General features: G+C 41.1%; 1 protein-coding gene across 1 annotated transcript; it reads left to right on the plus strand.

Moving 5' to 3' along the window:
* The first annotated feature begins 4,278 nt into the window (after window positions 1-4,278).
* Window positions 4,279-12,367, plus strand: LOC136448715 (superoxide dismutase [Mn]-like). The gene is made up of 8 exons (XM_066448351.1): window positions 4,279-4,367; window positions 4,638-4,641; window positions 5,508-5,767; window positions 6,151-6,245; window positions 7,319-7,509; window positions 9,021-9,127; window positions 10,603-10,769; window positions 11,390-12,367. Exons 1-8 carry the CDS (start codon window positions 4,279-4,281, stop codon window positions 11,641-11,643), a joined length of 1,167 nt encoding a protein of 388 aa, XP_066304448.1. The 3' UTR covers window positions 11,644-12,367.
* Window positions 12,368-20,957: the final 8,590 nt, after the last annotated feature.

Below are 20,957 nucleotides of genomic sequence, written 5' to 3' on the forward strand. Positions count from 1 at the left end.
TTGAGCTATGTCTGGCAGGGAAGCTCTTCATAGCGTCAGTCATAATAACTGCTCGACACGAAGCTGTTATTCATGTTTGTATAACTCGATAATAGATGGCTTCATGTTTTTCTTGGATGTTTATCAAAAAAAGTCAAAATACAGTGTTTATACAACTCAGGGTCACTGAAAGTTTTGTATTGTTGTGTGTGACGCGGCTGGAGAGATACAAAATGGACCCGGTCCACGTGCCCTGTTATTTTACTTAGACCACCTTCAGGTGAAGGTCAAAATGGCGTATTCATATTTGATCATATTTTGTAGTAAACTGTACCGACACCAGAATAGCAACGTGGCCGATACCGTGATCGAAGTCGGAAAGAAAATGCACGATGTAGACTGCGCATGCAGAACAGTGAATCAATAATACATCTTGAACGTTTAATTTATAAAGCCAAGAGAACTGTGGACGTTGAGGTCGGAAAGGAATACACTAGTAAGCTCTACTAGATACTACTGCCAATTCTTTTATATGGATGTGAAAATTGGGGCACCGAGTCCATAAATGATAGCTCCCCAATAAATATCTAGACCTAGATGATTTTGATTTACGCTCAGCAATTAGCAAAATTAGAATTAGTGTCCATCCTCTTGAAATAGAGAGAGGGCGGTACAAAAAGGTTACTTGTGTGCGAAAGAACTTGTAAATACTGCATGTCAAACACGGTGGATCGGAAGACGAAACACATTTTATTTCAAGTTACCCCTTCTACGATCAAGAAAGAAAGGCTCTATTTAACGTTACATGGAACATGGAAGGATGGACAGACAATTGGTAACAATATAGCATGTGACTACTATTCTAGTCCAAATACCAACACTAAATTCTATCTTATTTGGGTTTGACTTCTTTTTCCGAGACAATGGAAGACGAATGATCCCACTTTTTCTGTAATGTGTGGGTTTTGTGATGTTAACAGGAGAGTAGTTTTCTATTTGTCTGTAAATTTGGATGGAATTTGGTGACCTCTTTAAATAGAGCCTTTCTTTCTTGTATTTACAAGTTCTTTCGCACACAAGTAACCTTAAACTTATTATTATAAATGCTCATGTACTAGGAAAGGACCAGGAACAACACTGAAACGGTATGATCCGAATATCTTTTAATTGAATACAATGTACAGTACGTTTTTTTCAGCCGTTGGAAAGTTCATACATACGGATATGGAGTACCATGCCTGACTTAGCCTGACTCAGTTCGTGTCCGTCCATTTCTAAAATTTTCAGTTCAAAAAGGTAGGCATATGTACATGTGTATGAGATGACATTGCGAAATTTTCATCCAGCCATCGGACAACTGAGACCCTAAATTTCATCCTCCGCCACTAGTACTCATGTATTTCCTTTGGAATAGCTACTCGTAGACTTAACGCCCAATACCCATGCCAACCTATAACAGCACTTCGATGTTTTCCAGCTCATTTACAGGGCGTGGTTCGTCCATACAATTTCTAATACCATCAAAGATCTTTCCACTTGAAGGGTATCATTTGGAAACATGCGCAAGCCCACCTGATAACCATCGCAATATGTAGTCACTCTGTTAATTACACTTCACGAAGACAAGCATATAAACTCTTAATTCCGGAATCCCAATTTAGCATCAAAAAACGTTTACCTTGAAAGCAACCGTTTTAATGGTCATAAGACTTAGTGTCACTGTATGTGTCACTCTTAGGTCCTTTAAATGGACGGCAAAATTGCCAGCAATTCTAGAGCGTTTTAGATATGACGTAGATAGACCATATGTCTATATCTTCTGACATTGAGTAGATGGTGCGCATGCTCTGTAAATGAGTCTGACACACGCAGACCTGACAGTGCAACAGTTTCGGGGTTAGCCTCGACAGCAGACTCTCTCACCGGCCCTTTTCTCTTTCAGTGATGTCTTATTTTCTGATAACTACCTGGATCTGATCATTAGCCTGGACCATCAAAACCCTGAAGAAACAAATATGACATCCTTAGCATTGGCTGTAAGGGTATTATGAAGCTTCTGCATAAAGTAGCATAATTTATTTTCAGGTGTATTCACCTTTCCTATAGGTACCTACATCTCAAATATAACAATCGTACATTGTAACATAAGGTACATATAACTTTCTGCACTACCATTAGTAGAGCTACCACCGCACATCTACTTGGTTTTTGGCAGAAGAAGAAGAAGAAAGAAGAAGAAGAACAGGCAAGCAAAAACAGTATATTCCCTTCCCACTGGAAGGGGAATATAATAAGACAAACTAATCTACATTCTTAGAAAACATCACATGGTAAGAAAAAAAAAAGCCCGCGACGAAGCCTGCTTTGGTGGCTACCCTGGTGGTTTAATTTTCTGGGAGAGCTACTCGTCTGACTGACGTCATAGACCATGAATAATACAAAGACATGTGCGTGCCTTACATTTGATGTATCGTTATTCTTATGTCTAGCTACATGACATATAGCTTTGCACACGTGTTCTCAGCACTTGGTTCATCATTGTCGAAATGCAATTGTGTTTACGTTCATCACGGTTTCGAAAACCGGATTTGAACTCTTTTTTAAAATCATTTTTATTGCAAAGTACATGATAGAAAGCTTCAACAGGACGAATACGATTCACTTTTTGACCATCTCTCTACCCAAGCCCCATGGCCCAAAGATCAACAAACAATGGCATGAGGATCCGGATAACAAGAATGGTCGTTCTAGCCCTGAGTATCTCTGACCTACATTAGACTAGATGCTTTAAATGTACACAAAGCACCGGGTGAAAAGTCGTAAAGCGTTTAATATATGGCTTGGAAGAATGTGCAGAAGTGCGATTCATGGTGCTAACTAGGGATGGGTACCGGTACATAAAATTCAGGTCCGGTCCAGGTCCAGGTCCAGAGGGTCAGGTCCAGGTCCGGACCTGTACCTGTACCTGTACCTGTACCTGATTAAAGTAGTGTCGCAGTACATCATATTTTGCAGAGCGAGACACACGTAAAAGTCTCCAAACGTCATGTCTGGAACGATATAATTTCTTAGGTTTGCACTTTGTCTCAAAATTATAACTATACTCTCCTCGCCGTCTGTTTACTCATCCTTTAAGTGTTTCTATATGATTCACAGCTAACGTCTTCGACAATGACTCGTTAAATCTGCTGTTTTGTATTTTCCGTAGACCAGTTATGTTGCCGCCTGCAAGTATCCTGGTACTATGAATTTTCTAATCGGTCCATAGGCCGGTCCACTGATTTTTTACGGACCGGTTTTTTTGGACCGGTCCATTAAGAAATACCGGTTTTGTACCGGTACATGGTACCGGTACCCACCCCTAGTGCTAACCCGTCAGACAGGTGTCAGCGCTAGCTGTGGCAAACAGCGACATGCATGGACGACACCTAGCGGTCTCAATGAGAAGTGGAGGAGGGCAAGAATTTGTCTTACCTATACTTTTAGAACGTATTTACTGGGAGTGCCTGTGGAGTAAAACTGGAATCATATGTGGACGTGACTGAATATTCAGAATCAGTTATTGGCCGCGTTGTCATTTGTACGACAAGATTTTACTCAACAGGAAACTTTTTTGATTGTTCCATTCTAAGAACTCTGGCTTTGCTTTGACATGCACAGTAACGTTAGATACGGGATGCATGAGGTGATGACTAAGAAAGATATCTAACATGTAGAGGTGAAAAACAGAGTCTTACGTTCTAAAATCGACGCCTGTACTTTCAGAATTGGGAAGCTAAAACCACACTTGGATTCTGGCGCACTATCATGTAAGGGAAAGAGAAGAGAACGAGACATTCCTTGGACAGCAAAATAATAAACTTTTACATTGATCATGTTGATTAAAATGAGATACAAATCAACGTTCAAGAACAATATTTATCATCTCCACATTTTTTGTTCAGAGAAGCAGTTGTGGTCCAGATGGTGCTTCTCACCCAATTGCAAGGTGCCTCTTGTCACACTTCTATCAGCTCTGCAATACTTCAACTACACCGGCGACATGGCTGATGTTGAATTTATGGTACCAGGGTCAGACTAACGTACCTCTCGGGCCAAACGGAATGTGCAAAACAGGTTACACAAGCACAGAATAAGGGGTTATACAAGCAGAGTTTGGCCGACTCAGCGGTTTCAAGTTTTGTGTTCTTCGATTTCGAGACTGTTCTGAGGGAGACGGTTCAGAACGTTGTGCCTCCTAAGATTTTCAATCCGGAGTCCACTATTTAGTTCACCATAAGGATCGAGACTCGGCGCATCATGGCTGTTCAGCGAGTGTTCTGCACCTTCATTTTCGTGGTGACGGTCTTGAGTAACGCGTCCGCTCAAGACACCACGCCCTCTCCAAGGTAAGAATGTTTCTTGTAGTACATCCTCCTACGAAGTTAAGGGAGAATCGACAAATATGGATGAAAGTCACGAAATGGATCCATTTGGAGTTCAGTTACGGAAACGTCCATGGAGATTTTATCTATACAGGACAACTAATCAATGGTCACGTCTTTTTGGGCCTTTGCGAGGCCTGTGACAGTGTATTACTTCACAATACTCTTGACGAGCTTTAGCTGTCGCAAAAAAACTTGGCCAACCAAGCTAAGCAAAACATCATTTTCACGCAGTTGCGTTAGTATATATATATGGCAATGTAGCATTTTATGACATCTATTCTTAAATTAAAGTTATGGAATTTGAAGTTGGAAGGGGCATGGCGTTTTCTATTGGAAACCGTGAATTCGAGTAGTAAACTACGTCGGTGACAATGATATTTCAACTCAAAGAAAGAATTTGCCAATTAACTATTGTTAAATTGCTAACCGTTTATCTTTCCGTTAGAATAAAGGAAAAAATTACTTTTCCGTCACTGACATACATATCTAATATAAAAAGTGCTGCGCAACAAAACTTGGCAAGCTTTCTTAATGGTGATATCAGTGACAGACTCTGTGGTCATGTGTCCGACCTATTTATATCCTTGTTACCAGGCTGATCTGCTGAGCTAAAGCAGTAACCTCCCTGGCTGAAGCAAGCCAGAAGTTAGACTTTAAATCACATTCAGTGGCACGAAAAGTTACTGTTACTGTAACATATATCTTGATGTTTTTCGTCTGGTTTAATCATTTGCGTCAGCTTATTTTCTCATCAGCTATAAGAGTAAAGAACTAGTACTGTTATATCGTCATTGGATTTTTTATTGATGATGATGATGATGATGATGATGATGATGATGATGATGATGATGATGATGATGATGATGATGATGATGATGATGATGATGATGATGATGATGATGATGATGATGATGATGATGATGATGATGATGATGATTTTATTCAGTAAGAAACTCGCGGGTTATGGTGCAACAGGATACGAATTCCGTTCTTAGTACAAATGTGTTTCTACATACAAGCTACAATTGTTACAATTCCAATAATCACAATATTGTAACTGAATTATCACTGTTATATGTATAGATATTCCGATGAATCAAGACATTGGAGGATCAAACATACACTATACGTACAGCGGATGAGAATTTTCAAAGTGGTACCCGGCTACTACACAATACTGCATGCACTCCAAGCGTTCTTACATTTGATGTTTTCGTTACGGCTGTTTTGATTGGTCATTATTTTAGGAGACAGCCGAAGTGGTGTCCTGTGGAGATTGAGGAGTTGATCCCGTACAGACGGCGGTCAGGTTCACGGACAGAGTGCCGCAGGGCCTGCACCTGGAACAGGTTCTGCTGCGAGTAAGTCAAACTTAGATGTACTGGTTTAGGGCGGTTCTAAAAGTCGATTTTTTTTCTCCATCGTAGTTTTACAGTCATATCATGATCAATTGCAACTTGAAAATGCGACTCTCAGTGAGAGGGACGTGAAAATGACATACAGTGTTACGGACATAGACGTTAGAAATTGACAGTGTATGTCTGTAATGTAAGAATTTCATTTCCAGCCAAATATGTCCGGTTTTGCCGCCATAAATGTTGCTTTGGAAAGGATCGGATGCCTTCTGCAAGTCGAACATCCCATCCCCATATTCATTTCTTGGGCTGGAGCAGCAAGGAATCCTCAAAACGAATTCATTTAGATTCATAAAGGATTGGTCTCATGATTTCAATCGTCCTCACAGGTACAACATCATCCCTGTCTATACCACTGCGTACCGCAAGGTGTCGCACCAGGAGTGGAAATGCTGTGACGACACATTGCCCTGTCCAGATGAAAGTAAGACATGCATATGGTTTGCTAGCACAAGCAATATATTTCCCTACCCCTCTATAGAGTGAGTACAGAAAAACAACGTTACGGAGCTATACGCAGCGCCAGTCCACCGTACAATGCAGCTTCAATATCAATTCCCCGTACTCTCATATTGTCCCACTTAGCCCAAAACGACGACCCTTTGAACTGATACGTGAACGGGCAACTTCATTTTGACTGGAACTTGATTCAAAGCGTATGCGTGGGGTAAACGTCACAAGTGTTTTAGAGATATGAAGCCGAATTTTAATATCGTACTACTCCGCTAGACTACGACGACAAAACGCCTAGGCCAGGAGTTTAATTTGCCCCTTGCTTCCCTCCTTCATAGGTTCTTCTATTCTCAGCACGGTTCTAGTTCAGGGCCATACACTCTGGTTGGGTCTTTCACGATCAATCATGTCATATAGCTTGCATATATGATGAATAATATGTATTTCACGATCACAACATCTTCCACGATCACTCACAATAACTGAAGAATATAGCTTGTGCATTGTTTCATAAATAATATGTATTTTGCAGACCTTTCTTTTTTGTGACCTATGGGGCAAATATGAACAGTACAGTCATTGTCTCTATCTAGTCAAAACTGTAATCTGACACGAACACAGACCCACAGCATATTCCAAAGGCCTGACATTTGGATATTTTTTCTGCCCCGCCCCCCCGTCGACTTCTGAGGTCTATGAACAACAGGTGTCCCACCTCGGGCGTTCCAACTCGGCAAGAAGGGGTTCTTTAGGTAGTTTTTTTGCACACACATCAAATTGCTATTGGACGTATATGCAATTACATATCAAAGATAGATCATATGAAGTGTATTATCAATTATCAAGTCTTTATTTTTGTTGCATTTAACAGTCGTATATGTGTTCACAATAAGCTGTGATCAATTTGGCACACCCCTAAAACATAATGGCATCATCTAGTGACCTCCGACCTACAGGTGCCCTGGAAAAAAAATAAACTTGCAGAAATGTCTGGCGGTGGCGAAATGTTGACGGTGATTTTTGTCTTTCTGTCCGCCCACATAGCGCTGTCAGTGGACGCCCCGTACAAGGGGATCCAGCTCTTCGCGGACGAGTACCCCGTGCCGCCGCTGCCGTACGAGTACGACGCGCTGGAGCCGTATATCGACGAGAAGACTGCGCGAATTCACCACCTCGGGCACCATGCGGGTTACATCAAGAAGATGAACGCTGCACTGAAGGCGTGGAGAGACGAGGTAATATAGCCTCTACCAGACTCCTGGGGCTATTAAGAATAGTAGAAATTGACTAAGTATAAAAGACTGACGAATTTTCAAGAGAAATTGGCAACCCCATTTCTCTGTATCTGGCAAACAAATCATTCAGCCTATTTGGCCAATTTCTGATGTAATAATCAATTTAATTTGTTGGGCCCCAATGAGCTTGGTAGGTAGACTACCAGGTAAAGCCATTGTCCACTCTTATTTCATTCATTCCTAACATTTTATAAAGTTATTCAAAGGCTGTCTATGTGTTTGTGTGTGTGTGTGTGTGTGTGTGTGTGTGTGTGTGTGTGTGTGTGTGTGTGTGCATGTGTGTGTGTGTGTGTGTGTGTGTGTGTGTGTGTGTGTGTGTGTGTGTGTGTGTGCGCGTGCGTGCGTGTGTGTGCGTGTGTGTGTGCTTCTGCAGTGCAGTTTCTGTAAGATATGCCAGAGGGCGCTACCATCTGAGGGTGTGAAGTCTGCCAGCTATCTATGATTGCCTAGCTATTCATAGTTAATGTTGTATCATTTTGCCTGACCGAAGTGGCACTGTGATATGCTACTGACTATAACCACAATAAATTCTTTCTAAGTTCGCTGCGCTTCGATTTTGCGAAAAGGTGAAAATTAAGAGTTTGCAATGTTGTTGTTTTTTATTCAATAAAAGCGAAAACATGCATTTGCGGTGTGATTAAAACGTACTGTGAACAAATAACCACCAACGACATTTCACAATTTAGAATACTCTTAATGTATGTAAGTATATACAGAAAGAATGTAGGATACTGAAAGCTTTATCAAGTTAGCCACTAGTATGTTTATGACTCACTTCATTGAGTCCTTAGCTAAATGTTGCTCATTGACAAGTTGTTTAGACTATCTCAGTTGGGTTAGATTGATCCTGCTGTTTCTAAATCTAATCATGTTTAGACAGCTGTTGTGACTTACCTACCAACTTTTCTACTTTCCTTATTAAAGATTTCTATCTAACCTTTAAATAGTGATCTTGTACCTTGCAGTGGTCTTTGTAAATCGGAGATGCTTTAAAACTTCTCTACTTGGTCTCCCTGTTTCCATTTCATTTTCTTTCTTATAACATGTGCATTACATTAGGGATACCAATAAAACTGAATGTAATCAACAGCACTGACTAAGGGCCACAGTGGTATGTTGATTTAGATTATTGACTGCACATTGTACAACTAACCTAAACTGCAAGAGACGTAGTGTGGAACAGGGCTGTTTCCAGGACCCGTCCCTCCATCCCCGGATGGAAATTTGCTTGTTGGGTCAGAAAAAAAATCATCCTGTCTGTCAAAAATGTGAACTTCAAGACATGAAATTGATGAAAAAGTATTTTCGTAAGCTTAAGATTTGACAAGGAAAATTACCAACATGGGCTCCAAAACATTAAGTCGGACCAAAAAATTTAAAGTCGGAGACAGCCCTGATGTAGAACCAGACATGGGTCAAAGTGGACTGTACCAACTGTTCTGTGTCTACAGGTAGGACCAGGGGTGGGTCTCCAGTCCAACTCCATCCTCCACATACTGGAGAACTTGGACCAGGTCCCAGACAAACACAGAACTGCCATCAGGAACAATGGTGGAGGGTAAGGAAATCATTCATGTTTTATCATCTTTTCTTCTTACTGATTTTTTTTAAATTTCAGATACCACTCTGATGGCATCTCTGAAATCAGATTTCAAAACAAGGAAAGATATAATATAATTGACAATGCAAGCAAGAACAATATCATTATGCATAACTTGAAAAAGTACAAAATGTTTGAAGTCTTGGTCAAGGTTTTTGTATACATGTACAAGTACATGCCATGAACTTAAAAGACAGGAATACTCCATTTTCTTTCTGCCGCAAAATTGAACCCCAGCGAAATAAAGCAATTTTCAATATTTCATGGAGAAGGGAAAAGAAAATTGGATGTCTTGAATGAAAAAAAGTCAAACATAAGCACAGACCCTTCTTTAACAGGACAACGGCAAGAATGAATGAATGAGATTTTTATAAAACTAAAAAGTAGTTTGCTACACCCCTTAAAAAAACCTAATGGTATGACCTAGTTGGTAGGTTAACTTGAGTGGGAGTTTAGTCCTGGCAAATTGCCACATGTAGAAGGGGCGGGATGGTGATGACCTGTCTGAACCTGGAGTTACACTTCCAACAGTTAACAGCTGTGAAGAGTAGCAGGGTTAGAAGGAGGGTCTACATGCCTTTTTCGTGAGGCATAGTAAGCTGTTTTGATTCACTGTTAATCGTAGCCAGCAGACTCTACTTCAATGCTCCACCTTCCCCCATACAGAGCCTCTAAAAGCAAAATTCCATCCTGATATGCTCTCACTTTGACTCCCCAACAGGGCTCTCTTTAACTGTAAATTTGCCTCCGCCCTTTCAGTTTGACAGAGCAAAGCTCAAAGCACCAATTGAAGGTGAATCCTCCCCTGTGACATTGTACACCTTTTGAAATGCTATTTCTCAAATCTAGGGCAAATTTCAAACAGGTCCATCTTGATTTTCTGAAAATTTTGCTGGCCGTTGATGACCTTTAGAATATGCAAGGAATATGTAAAGGAGTTTTGATCTTTGTCAGGGCAATATGAATTCTGCTGTCTGCAGTATAACTGCTAGCTGCAAGATGGCGTTGTACTGGCGTGCCAAAAATGCTCTCTCTATACCCTCCTCTCTTCAGCAACATTTAGAGTATCTAATTTTAAATGACTTACACCAACCAGTTGAAGCTATGTTTGATGGAGCATCTTCATGTGGCTTCATCTTTGCATCTGCCACCATGTTAGGGTCCCTATTTGCATTTCAGTGAATCATAATTCAAGCATTCCTAGACATCTAAAGATCTTCTGATTCCCCTCAAATAACCACTATTAAACATCTACATCTCAGGGAACAGTTTGTAGATAAAACACAATAACGTTGTATACCCTAGAGCTACCATCCATTGAAATGCAAATAAGGATACCAACATGGCGGTCAGCACCTGCCTGCTTCTTTTATATAGAAATTGAGAGAAAATACCCAAAATATGCATGAACTAAGTGCAGATGTATTTTCCAGTTTTGTGAACCATGCCATCTACTGGGCGACCATGTCTCCCCGGGGTGAGAATGAGCCCCCCAGACTCCCTGAAGCCACCCTGGCCACCGAGATCATCGCAAACTTCCAGAACTTCAGCAACTTCCAGGAACAGTTCACCAACACTGCCAAGACTCTGTTTGGTTCAGGTGAGTCAAGACACCATGGAGTTGTGTGAATAAAAAAGTAGACATTATAATCATAATCATAATACAACTGTATGGATATCAGCCGTATGAAGCAAGTATGGTGATTTTAGAAAACTTTTAGCATTTCTGCTGTCAAATGTTTGGGTAGCGGACTAAAGCTAAGAAGGCTGGACTCCAGGCTAGTCAAATGTAGGTCGGTTCTAAATTTATTGGTACATCTTTAAGCTCCTTATTGTACCCCATTCAGACTGGGATGGTTTTGATCCACTCACACCAGGATGTATTCCTACTCTTATTAAAATGATAATTGTGATGGGTTATTTAAGTAAATTCGCTCAAGTCAGGTGAGGCTGTCGTCAAACAGTGGACCTCCGCTTCAAGTCCCATCCAAAAAGATGTCCATAGCTGAAACTAGGTCCTCGTTTCTACTTGAGTCAAATGAAGAAGCAGGTGTTGAGTGCCTTTCCCGAAAGCACAACATTCGGACCGGCTGAGGATTCAAACCCAGAACCCTGATATATACAGTCCTAACCTCAAGGCTGCCTTGCCATCATTGTATCTGCAAATATTTGAACAGTTATGGCCGAAGGAAATAAAAATTTTTCTCTCTCCTTGAATAGGTTATGTGTGGCTATCACGCAACCCCAGGGAACAAACCCTCATCATCCACACAACAGCCAATCAAGACTCTCCAATCAGCGATAGACTCCGCCCAATCCTGGTGATTGACATCTGGGAGCACGCCTACTACCTGAAGCACCAGAACAGACGTCCTGAGCACATCCAGGACTGGTGGGAACTGGTGGACTGGGGACAGGTCAAGGCACTCTCTGATTGGTGGGCAGCGTATGATGCTGGCCATGATGAGCTGTGAAGTGTGCAGCCACACTTGAAGTACCAGCCTGAGATGCTAGAGGTCTCATCTGTGCTGGTTTGTATCCGAGCTGAGAAAGTTACTATACCAGCATAGCAAACTGTAAGGCATCTTGTAAAGGGTTTCTAGAGGGGAAGGTATTTCTTTGTTTTAGAAACTATTATAAACTGCTGCACATGATAATGTGAGAAAGTAAATATCAGATGTATAATGGAACATTAGCATGCTTGCAGTACCAATCTGTGATGCTAGAAGTCTCTTCTGTGTTGGATTGTATCAGAGCTGAGAAAGTTACAATTTCATAGCAGCATTGCAAACTACTAGTAACTGTTAAAGGTTTCTAAAGGGAAAAGTATTTCTTTATTCGGGAAGGATTTAAGATTGCTGCACATGACAATGTGAGGAAGTAGGATCATAGGCATGGTTGAAGTATCAGTCTGAAGTGCTAGGGGTATCTTTTATGCTGGAATCCATCAGAATTGAGAGAGTTACAATTTGTGTTTTGTAACACATGTTCATTTTCTTTTTTATGTAGACAAGCAGCACATAGCTACTCGTTATAAATGCTTTAGTAGCTATTTACATTGTATTTTATCGTGGCATAATGATCTGAATGTGTCCAATTAGATATACCTTGAATTGGCATCCAAAGGACATAGGGGTTTCAACCATTGGGATTGGTGATACATTTATAGTTTTCTTCATTAAGTAGGATGTCATTAAGTTGGGTTTTTTTTTTCCGAATCCTTGCATCTAATAATTTAAGAGAAGAAAAGATGTGGGTCTAAGTAGCAGTGGATTCAAGTCACCTACAAATACTACAATAATGATTGATTAAGTACTGAATGATGACAATTCATGTCAATGGAACATCATCTGCAATAAGTGTCTTTGATATTCATAGCATATCAAATATAAACCTTTCAATATTATTTGCATATTTGTGCTTCCTTGTCATCTGTCCTAACACACTTACTGTACTATAGTCTTAACTAGGGCTATGTACCCATATACTGAACCCATTGTTTAGGTACAGGTCCAGAACTGAATGTCAAATTTACCTGTACAAACTGAAACAACAGTGGATATCCATATTTCATCATTATGATAGAGATATCCACACTACAGTTCAACATGTACAGAGCTCTAAAGCAATGTGTTTGTATTCATTTGGAGGGCAAAAGGTCAACCGCAGTTCACTACACAACCTTTAAGAAATTTTCCGGTACTTCTTCTTAGGTACATCATTGAACCCTTCTTTTCTGGAAGACACTAAAGGAGACAATGGACTGTAAAAGCCCTTTAGGAGAAAGAGCACAATGACAATTGAATTACCAAACACGCATCCTCATTGGTCAATTCAAACACATTGTGGTGTGCCATCAATCTTTATCTTAAAGAAAGACACGGGGTCTGTGACGCTTTAACAATGATAAGACTTGGAGAGGAAGTCATATATCTCTATCTTTTATCATTCTGGACGCTGTTGTGTTCGTGATCATTTGTTTACAACGTGACGAGCCGGTGACAGATCGCAAGAAACAGTTACTCTCCAAGCAGAGGTTGTTCTTATCAGATGCCCCATTTTTGTAGCGTATAGCTTATAAAGTAACTTGCATCTTGAATTTAGTATAGTGTCATTATGGGCACACTTCGAGCGAACCACTGACTGAGTTCTTTGTACAGAGTTCGGACAAAAACAGGGCCTCTAATTGGGGTGTACGAAACAGTTATGAATGAACTTTATTTCTCAACAATCGCACATGGTACAATGTAATGCATTAATAGGTCTGTGAAGTATCATCCGTAATATCTTCGATTGTATGAAGGTACAAAACTTCTGAATCGTTCTAAAACGACGCAGTGCGCTTTACTGTACAAGAGTTTGGAGCCCGTGTCATTCGTAATACACGAATTTATGTCCTTGGTTGTCGGACATTTCAAGGTGAAATCATGAGCACAGAGGGCAGAGAGAAAGGCGTGAATATGACTTTATTCCCTTCCTATATCTGAGTGCACCCAGGCATAACCCTGACCCTCAATCCATGTTCAACGAAAGACTGTTTTGTTCCCGCGAAAATCAGGTGATAAAACAGAATATCTGTATCCTTTCTCTAGTCTCCAACCAGACCCAATAGATTGCAAAGACCGTATCCAACTGGAAGAAGGAGCTTGTAATGCAAAACGTATACTTCCTCTGCCAGTTTGATACGGTCTTTATGCAACCTATATATCTGCTTGGAGATTACCTTTCTCAACACAAATGGGCAGCAGTTGAATATTGACTTAACTTCGGCAATAATTGTCGAAGCTCCAAAATGCATATTTCATAGATGTATACATGTCGAGTAGATTCTATAGGCCTTTTGTCGCACACAAAATGTTTAGAAACTCTCCGTGTATCCACGAACTAGAAAATACATCCCCAAAGTGTGAGAGTAAATTGACATAGTAAATATCTGATATCGCGATCGTTTTTTAAGAAACGTTCTAACAAGAAACAAACGAAAAGCGTCACGGCAGGCATGATCTGAACCTGCGCTTTAAATCTTCTTCACAGAACACACCGTAGCGTTTTTACTCTTAAGTAATTACCCGACCCTCGCCTTTGCGCTTTTGTACCGACGGCATTGTGACTATGATCCGGACAACTGCGGCTCAAACCCTTCTTTTGTCAATTGGCAACAAAAAGACACAAATCCTACAACCCTCCCCGGGAGAGCGGTAGATACCTGATCACCGACGTTCGCACCTGTCCAGGATTTCTTAATAGCTGCGTTAAATAGAACATGGATGTACGGTCAACCTGTCGCAACAATGCTGAAAATGACGCGCTGGCGACGTCGTCCAGATCTGCCGATCACCCGCAAATCCCTGCTATTTTCCCAGCATATTCTGGCTCTTTCATGGGACTCGACGCTTGAAATAACTTGATCCTATTTCGTCGGCAGAGAGCACGAACATTTGTTCTTGGTATAATCCTGCGAGCTTACCGAAATCCCCGGGTTTTGGGGTAATCTTTCTTTGCTAGTGTTTTTCTGTTGCTATCTCGTTGTCTCGATCAAATTGCGCGTTCTTGGCAGGTGCATCCGTTACAAAACAATGTTTAATCCTCTACCACCTCAATTACGAAATGACCGTATATGTGTGTGTATGTTTTTTCTGCGCTTCTGAAGCCAAAAACCGTAAGTGCTTTTGAGCCAGTAGCTAAAAGAGGACCGTTTGTCCAAAAGTAGAAATACATGTGAAAAGTCTACTACATTTTTGCCACATGTGAGAGCAACAATGTTCATTATTCTTTATATATGGCACTGTCAAAACAAGTTATAAAGTTGAGTGCAGTGCGATATTGTCCCTGTTTCTGTCCAAAGGCAAATGAAAAACTTTATTGACAAAACAATAATTCAAGAGACTTCCGTAAGGTCGTTTACATATATAGATACACAAAACTTAATACAATGATTTTGACATAGTTATTACAAGGTATATGAATATATTACTACATAATATACGGTGAATCTGCATATACTGACAATATAACACCTGTATTCCTGGCATACGAGATTTGAACTCCAACTGTCTGGAACAATAACGTCGTTGTGGATTCAATCTTAGACGAATTCTGGCAAGGATGGTTAGTAAATGACACGGAAGGAATAAGGCTTTAACTAATTACCCTTAATTTGATCATTTATGGTCTTCTCAAACGTGATTGATGTGATTAGGATAACCAAAAAAAGTCATGAATAAACTTTTTTTCAGAGACGACTGATATTGAGGAATTTGTGCGGTTGCCATGGATACAAATGAACATGGACGCCGATTCTTCATTATGTGTCAGAGTTGACGTGACGGATATAGATGACTCACTGGCCTGAAGAACAAAACAATCTCGCGGGACACTTCGACCCACTCAAACGGTAATTACATTTCAATTAGCACAATGTGATTGAAAACCGGCAATTAAGTTGGACGGTTTTGGATCATGGAAGGTTTCACAGTTGCCTACGTGTACAAAATATAAAGACAGGCCTAAAACTGAGATACATGTATCTGTGTGAAGTGAGATCAAACTACACAAATCCGTCATTATCTCTCGTTTAAATATTGCAAGTACTTGCAACATTGTAAGAACTTGTTATAGTTTCTTATCATCGTGTCTCCTTGTGATAATGTTATAGCCCCACTATTGTGAAGATCTATAAGCTGATGTTGGAAGACAAAATCTTAACATTTTTCTAGTTTCCCGTTTTGTAAGGGAGGCTTTTTGTTACAAAAAAGGAAAGCTAGAAGAAGTTAATATTGCCCTTGCAACATCTGCTTGGAGATTACTATTATAGTGCCTGTACAGATGCAGTGGTGATAAAAAAAGTACATGCTACGTTAGTAAAACTACCGTTATAGTCAGTGACAACAAAAAAGTTCCTCACCCTATTAGTATTATGCTCATTCTTTCGTCCATGCCCCTGCGTCACCGTGTATTGGCATTGTTTGGGTCGTGTATTGTCCACCTAACACTGCATAAGAAAGACGAGTATCTCTCAATGGACGATTAGCGGACATCACACGACGACACTGTCCGGTGGGAGGGCTGAGATCGCCCGGTGCCCGGCACGTGTGTTTATCTGTGGTGCCATCACAGCACGTGCCGAGGTGTTGCTAGGTGGTCTCAGTGTACATTCCAAGAACGATCCTAAGATTACACCAACAATTAAGATCTTAAGAGGACCAGACAGCCTATCTTCTTATTGTTAATTCAGCATATCTTCATCTTGCTGGTTCTATAGTCTCTACCAGACTTCCTTGGTTGCTCACCAATGTTGCCTATATGTAAGTTGTAACGCGTTGACCGACTAATTATAACTTTGAATTCTCGAGCAAATCATTCTGCCAATTTGTACTATTTTGCCGGCATTCCAGCAACCCAAAGAGCCCGATAGAGACTATACAGTCATTTTGCATGCCTGCTTCTTGTTTTTTTTATGTTTGAAAGTGAAACTGCAAAACGTCAACAAAAAGGCTCTTCAAACCTGTTCCTGGCCTTTAGTTTTACCAAGGAGGTTAAATTCTAACCTCCTTGGTTTTACGTCGCTGGTACTGGTTTTGTTTGTGTGGTTTATGGCTATCAAAGAAACCAGATTATGTCAGTCTCTACTAGACCACCAGACGGATTGAAAGATGCTAGAAATTGGCCAAAATAGTCGACGTCGACGGACGAATACCAAGTCCTCTGAGTTCACTTATTTTTTGGGAATCTCTTCTTTCTTCAGTCTGGTAGGGACTAAAATTATGCGGCGGTGTTCATAATTGTCCTAGCACCATAATACCCAACCGACACCCTCAGTTTTTACATCATTGTTGACGTGCCACAACACTAAGACCCTGGGGGACATCCATTGTGACTCCTCAGTTCTAGGACAAACGGCTCTAATGAGCAGTGAGGAACTGAATCAGACATCATCAAAATAAAATCTTTAAGTGTCGTCTGACTCTGTAAAGACATAAACAACAATGTGTTGACACCTTACTGCTAAATAGACTCACCTAATACACTCCTGATTGACTGAGAGTAAATAAACATGTAACTGTGAGCCGAGCGGGAGAGGGGGAAAGAGAAACAAAGGAGAGAGAAAGGGAACGAAGGAAGTAAAGAAGGGGCAGAAAAGGCAGCGAAAGAGATGGAGAGAACGAAAACACAAATCACTTATATGCGTACATGTTTCTAAGAACATCGCGTCACCTGTGGAGTTTTTTTTTTTCATTCCTATTTACCAGCAATAGTTCAATGTCATTCCTATTGACCGTGTTGTTTTGCTTTGTTTTATCCTGTTTTGCTTGCTTTGAGTTGATTCTTTTGTTGTCCCCGGCCACGCGCGCATCTTATAGATATTTATTTTTAAGTACCGTGGCACACTGGCGGATTTTCCGGTTCATTCCGTCTGCAGGTGCTGACACGGATGTCCGGACGGCTTGTATGATCCGGACATTCCAGGCTACCCGGCATGCTGAGCGAGCTGAATGTCTCCGACCAGTGGGCCGCCGTCACACCGCGTTCGGGCTTTGTCGTGCGGAGAAAGAGCCGCAGAGGGGGAGCTGGTCGGTCGTGGGGCCGGCTGGGACCACGCTGGGGGCCGCCGCTCAAGGCACGAGAACTCTCATTCAACCAGCCCATAATTTCAGACATTACCGATTCGCATAATTATACCGCCGGGAATGAACTTTCATCTTTACTGTCGGAAATAGTACACGGGACACCGGGAACGAGGGGACTTAAATGCCACTTACCATTTCCTCGGCGGAAGCCACACTGTGATGTGCCCAATAATTTACTCATTTCTGACACGCTATATTTCCGATATCACCACCAATAGTTTCACCACATACTGAGACATGGGGTCTATCAAAACGTCCTGGGAGTAATGTCCCATTTATTGACCTGTCCATGTTTACTACATCACAGTTAATTTGCGAAACATGCTGTGATACACGTAATCATTCCTGCTACTACCAGGACGCACATCTGTCCCTATCGTTAAACTTCAACTGGCGCGGAGGGTAGTAAATAAAAGTTAAGGGTAAAGCGGTCATCCTCAAATGAGAGGGCGCATGGTGCTTTTTCAAGTACTAGTATGTAGTACATAGAAGTAGTGCACTGAGTGACTGAGGCTTCACTACGGCTCACGATTTCAGACAAGCACACTGGGTCACTCCTCTCCATAAGTGTGTTGGGTTCTTTTATGTGCAGAGGTTTGACGCCCGAGGCTAACCATTGAAGCCCCCCCCCCCAAATACGCGTGGCCACCGGCGTTACGTCACCATCCGAAAGGACGAACGCAACGCTTACGATCGTGTCCCGGAGGGGTTGATAAAGTGACTTGCCAATATATTATGTCATTAGACATTACCCTCTGTAGACTTTTCCTCACCCACAATCTACGGACATATTTGTACAAATGCACATTCAGTAGTGCATTAGACTTCAGTAAAGACTATGTACGGATTATACAAGCTTACGCAAGAAGACATAGGATTATCAAGAGTCACATAAACAGTAACGTTGAGTAGACCGAGGCTATAACTAAATAGATAGTTCCATATTGTAAAATGCTTACCTTGGCGACAGTGGGATTATATATACACGTTGATTTTGCACAAGATAAGAAAAACCATAAATGCCGGAAATAAAACATCCTCTCACAAATGAAGAGTGGTTTCTTCTAGAGCCCAGTCACGACGGGTCTGCGACAGCAAATCGCAAGTACATACTTACGACAGTCATGGGTGTGCCGTACAATATTGTCGTAGATTCTTTCCGACGGGCGGTTTTAGTATAGCCTCACTACGACACACACACAAAAACACGAAGAATCATGACGCGCATTTACCTAAACTTTCAGGAGTCTTTCAGTTGCCGACAGATTTTTCTACAAACTTGAATTCGCCGATCGAAGATAAAGATCATATTATCTGGTTGTGAAAATATATACAGCGGCACGTGCAAGTTGGTTGAGCGCTTCTCCTTTCACAAGAATAAACATAGATACTTAGAGGGACGAACTTCACAAATAGAAAATCAGATTCGACAGATGGATAGCGTAAGGCCGATGCTATGTTGGTTAAATGTCACTGTGTATAAACACTCGAGGTGAACCCATAGCAAACAATAATCGTAAACAGGACGCCAGTGGGCTTTGAGCGTCCCCAATAGCTATAGGGCATCTATTCTATTCAAAAGCACGTGCTTTACAGTGTAGTATATTGAAGTTAACGTACATCATTAAAGGGTAACAGTTAATACTAGTTAATCTTTACCACTCGTAATACTGTAAAGCTAGGAATGTCTTTCTGGTTGAATTCTAGGCAAAACCAGTCGTCTGCGAGAACCTACGATATGTACGACTGCCTTCTCTGTCACAAGACAGCGGAATTTTTCTATGACAGATACAAATACAGAGGTTAGGTGTGACAGGTCGCTCATAACATAAAAACATACAAAATGTACTGCACTGCGAAGATGGTGTGTTACGCCATAGGGCGGTTATACCGGCTATATAGATACAGATACAATTTGCAGTCCTAAACATGTCGTGCTACGCATGTACTCAATCTGCGTTGTCGTAGACTTGTGGTTTGACCTATGTCACTGGGATTAAGTATTGAGCGTATTTCTGAGCTTACGGTGGGGGATTTCACTACAGTATTGCATTAAACCCTGGGTAAGTAAAGTAGCTATATCCCAGCTTACACCGCCTTAGTACAGATAAACTTACTATTTGTTCAGGGGCTCTCTCGGGTAAGTCAGAACATAACTTGAATTTAGCATCAGGCGATAGCTTGATAAACTAAGAGGAACGCAACTTGGCACAGTTTATAGGTGTTCTAAAGACTGATATAAAATGTACTACGTTCCGTTCTTCTTAGCAGTTGGAAATTCAGCCTGCATAAACCACCGCGTATTGAAACCCTTATGACCACTCATGAGTAGGAGTCCAACTGGCTCTGCTATCACACCTTGCTTCACCCTAGCAGCCCTAATAGAAAAACTGTTCACAGTTATGCGTGTGACCTTTCGAGATGTTCATCATTACACATGTACAATTTCAGTCCCTTGATTAAAACGGAAGTGGGTCGGGAGCCTTAGGAGAAATAAGTATCAAACCGTAGCGTCGAATGACGACATCAACTGTCGCACACGAATCTCTTAAAAAATTCTCTTCCATGGTATAGGAGGTCAAACGACCAGGCAATAGATATTCTGTTCCTTTTTTATTAAACACGACATGGCTATTCAAACCGTGGAAAATTAATTTCAGCGGACGAAGAGACTACGAACAAGAACAGGGAAACCGTTATATCAATGGTCGAGCAGGTGGCGAATTGCCATTCAAAATAGCGCGTTTTTTTGTGTGAGGCAACGTCATATTGTTGTGTGAAGGAGGTATTGTGTGAACGTTTATGGCATTTTGCTGAATATATTTCCGCGGCACTTTGAAGATATTCCCGCTTTGAAGCTTTAACTTCTCTTTACGCCTTATAGAGAATTTAGTTCGCAGGACGTTTGAAATAAGCTCTTTTAATTCTTCTTAGATATCATACGGTATACACGTACTGGTACTATTTTCGAACAAAACGTCTTCAAAAGGTGGCGGATTTATTGCCAGACCGCAGAGGGTAATTTGAAGTGAAGTGAATTCACTGTGCAGTACTATTAAACAAAATGACTATGTTCAAAATGATTTATATTGGACCCCTATAGCAGTATCGGTGTAGCTTCCCAAAGAACATCCATTATTGTTAATGACAAATAGGACATG

Source organism: Branchiostoma lanceolatum, chromosome 14, assembly GCF_035083965.1.
Source record: "Branchiostoma lanceolatum isolate klBraLanc5 chromosome 14, klBraLanc5.hap2, whole genome shotgun sequence".
NCBI lineage: Eukaryota > Metazoa > Chordata > Leptocardii > Amphioxiformes > Branchiostomatidae > Branchiostoma > Branchiostoma lanceolatum.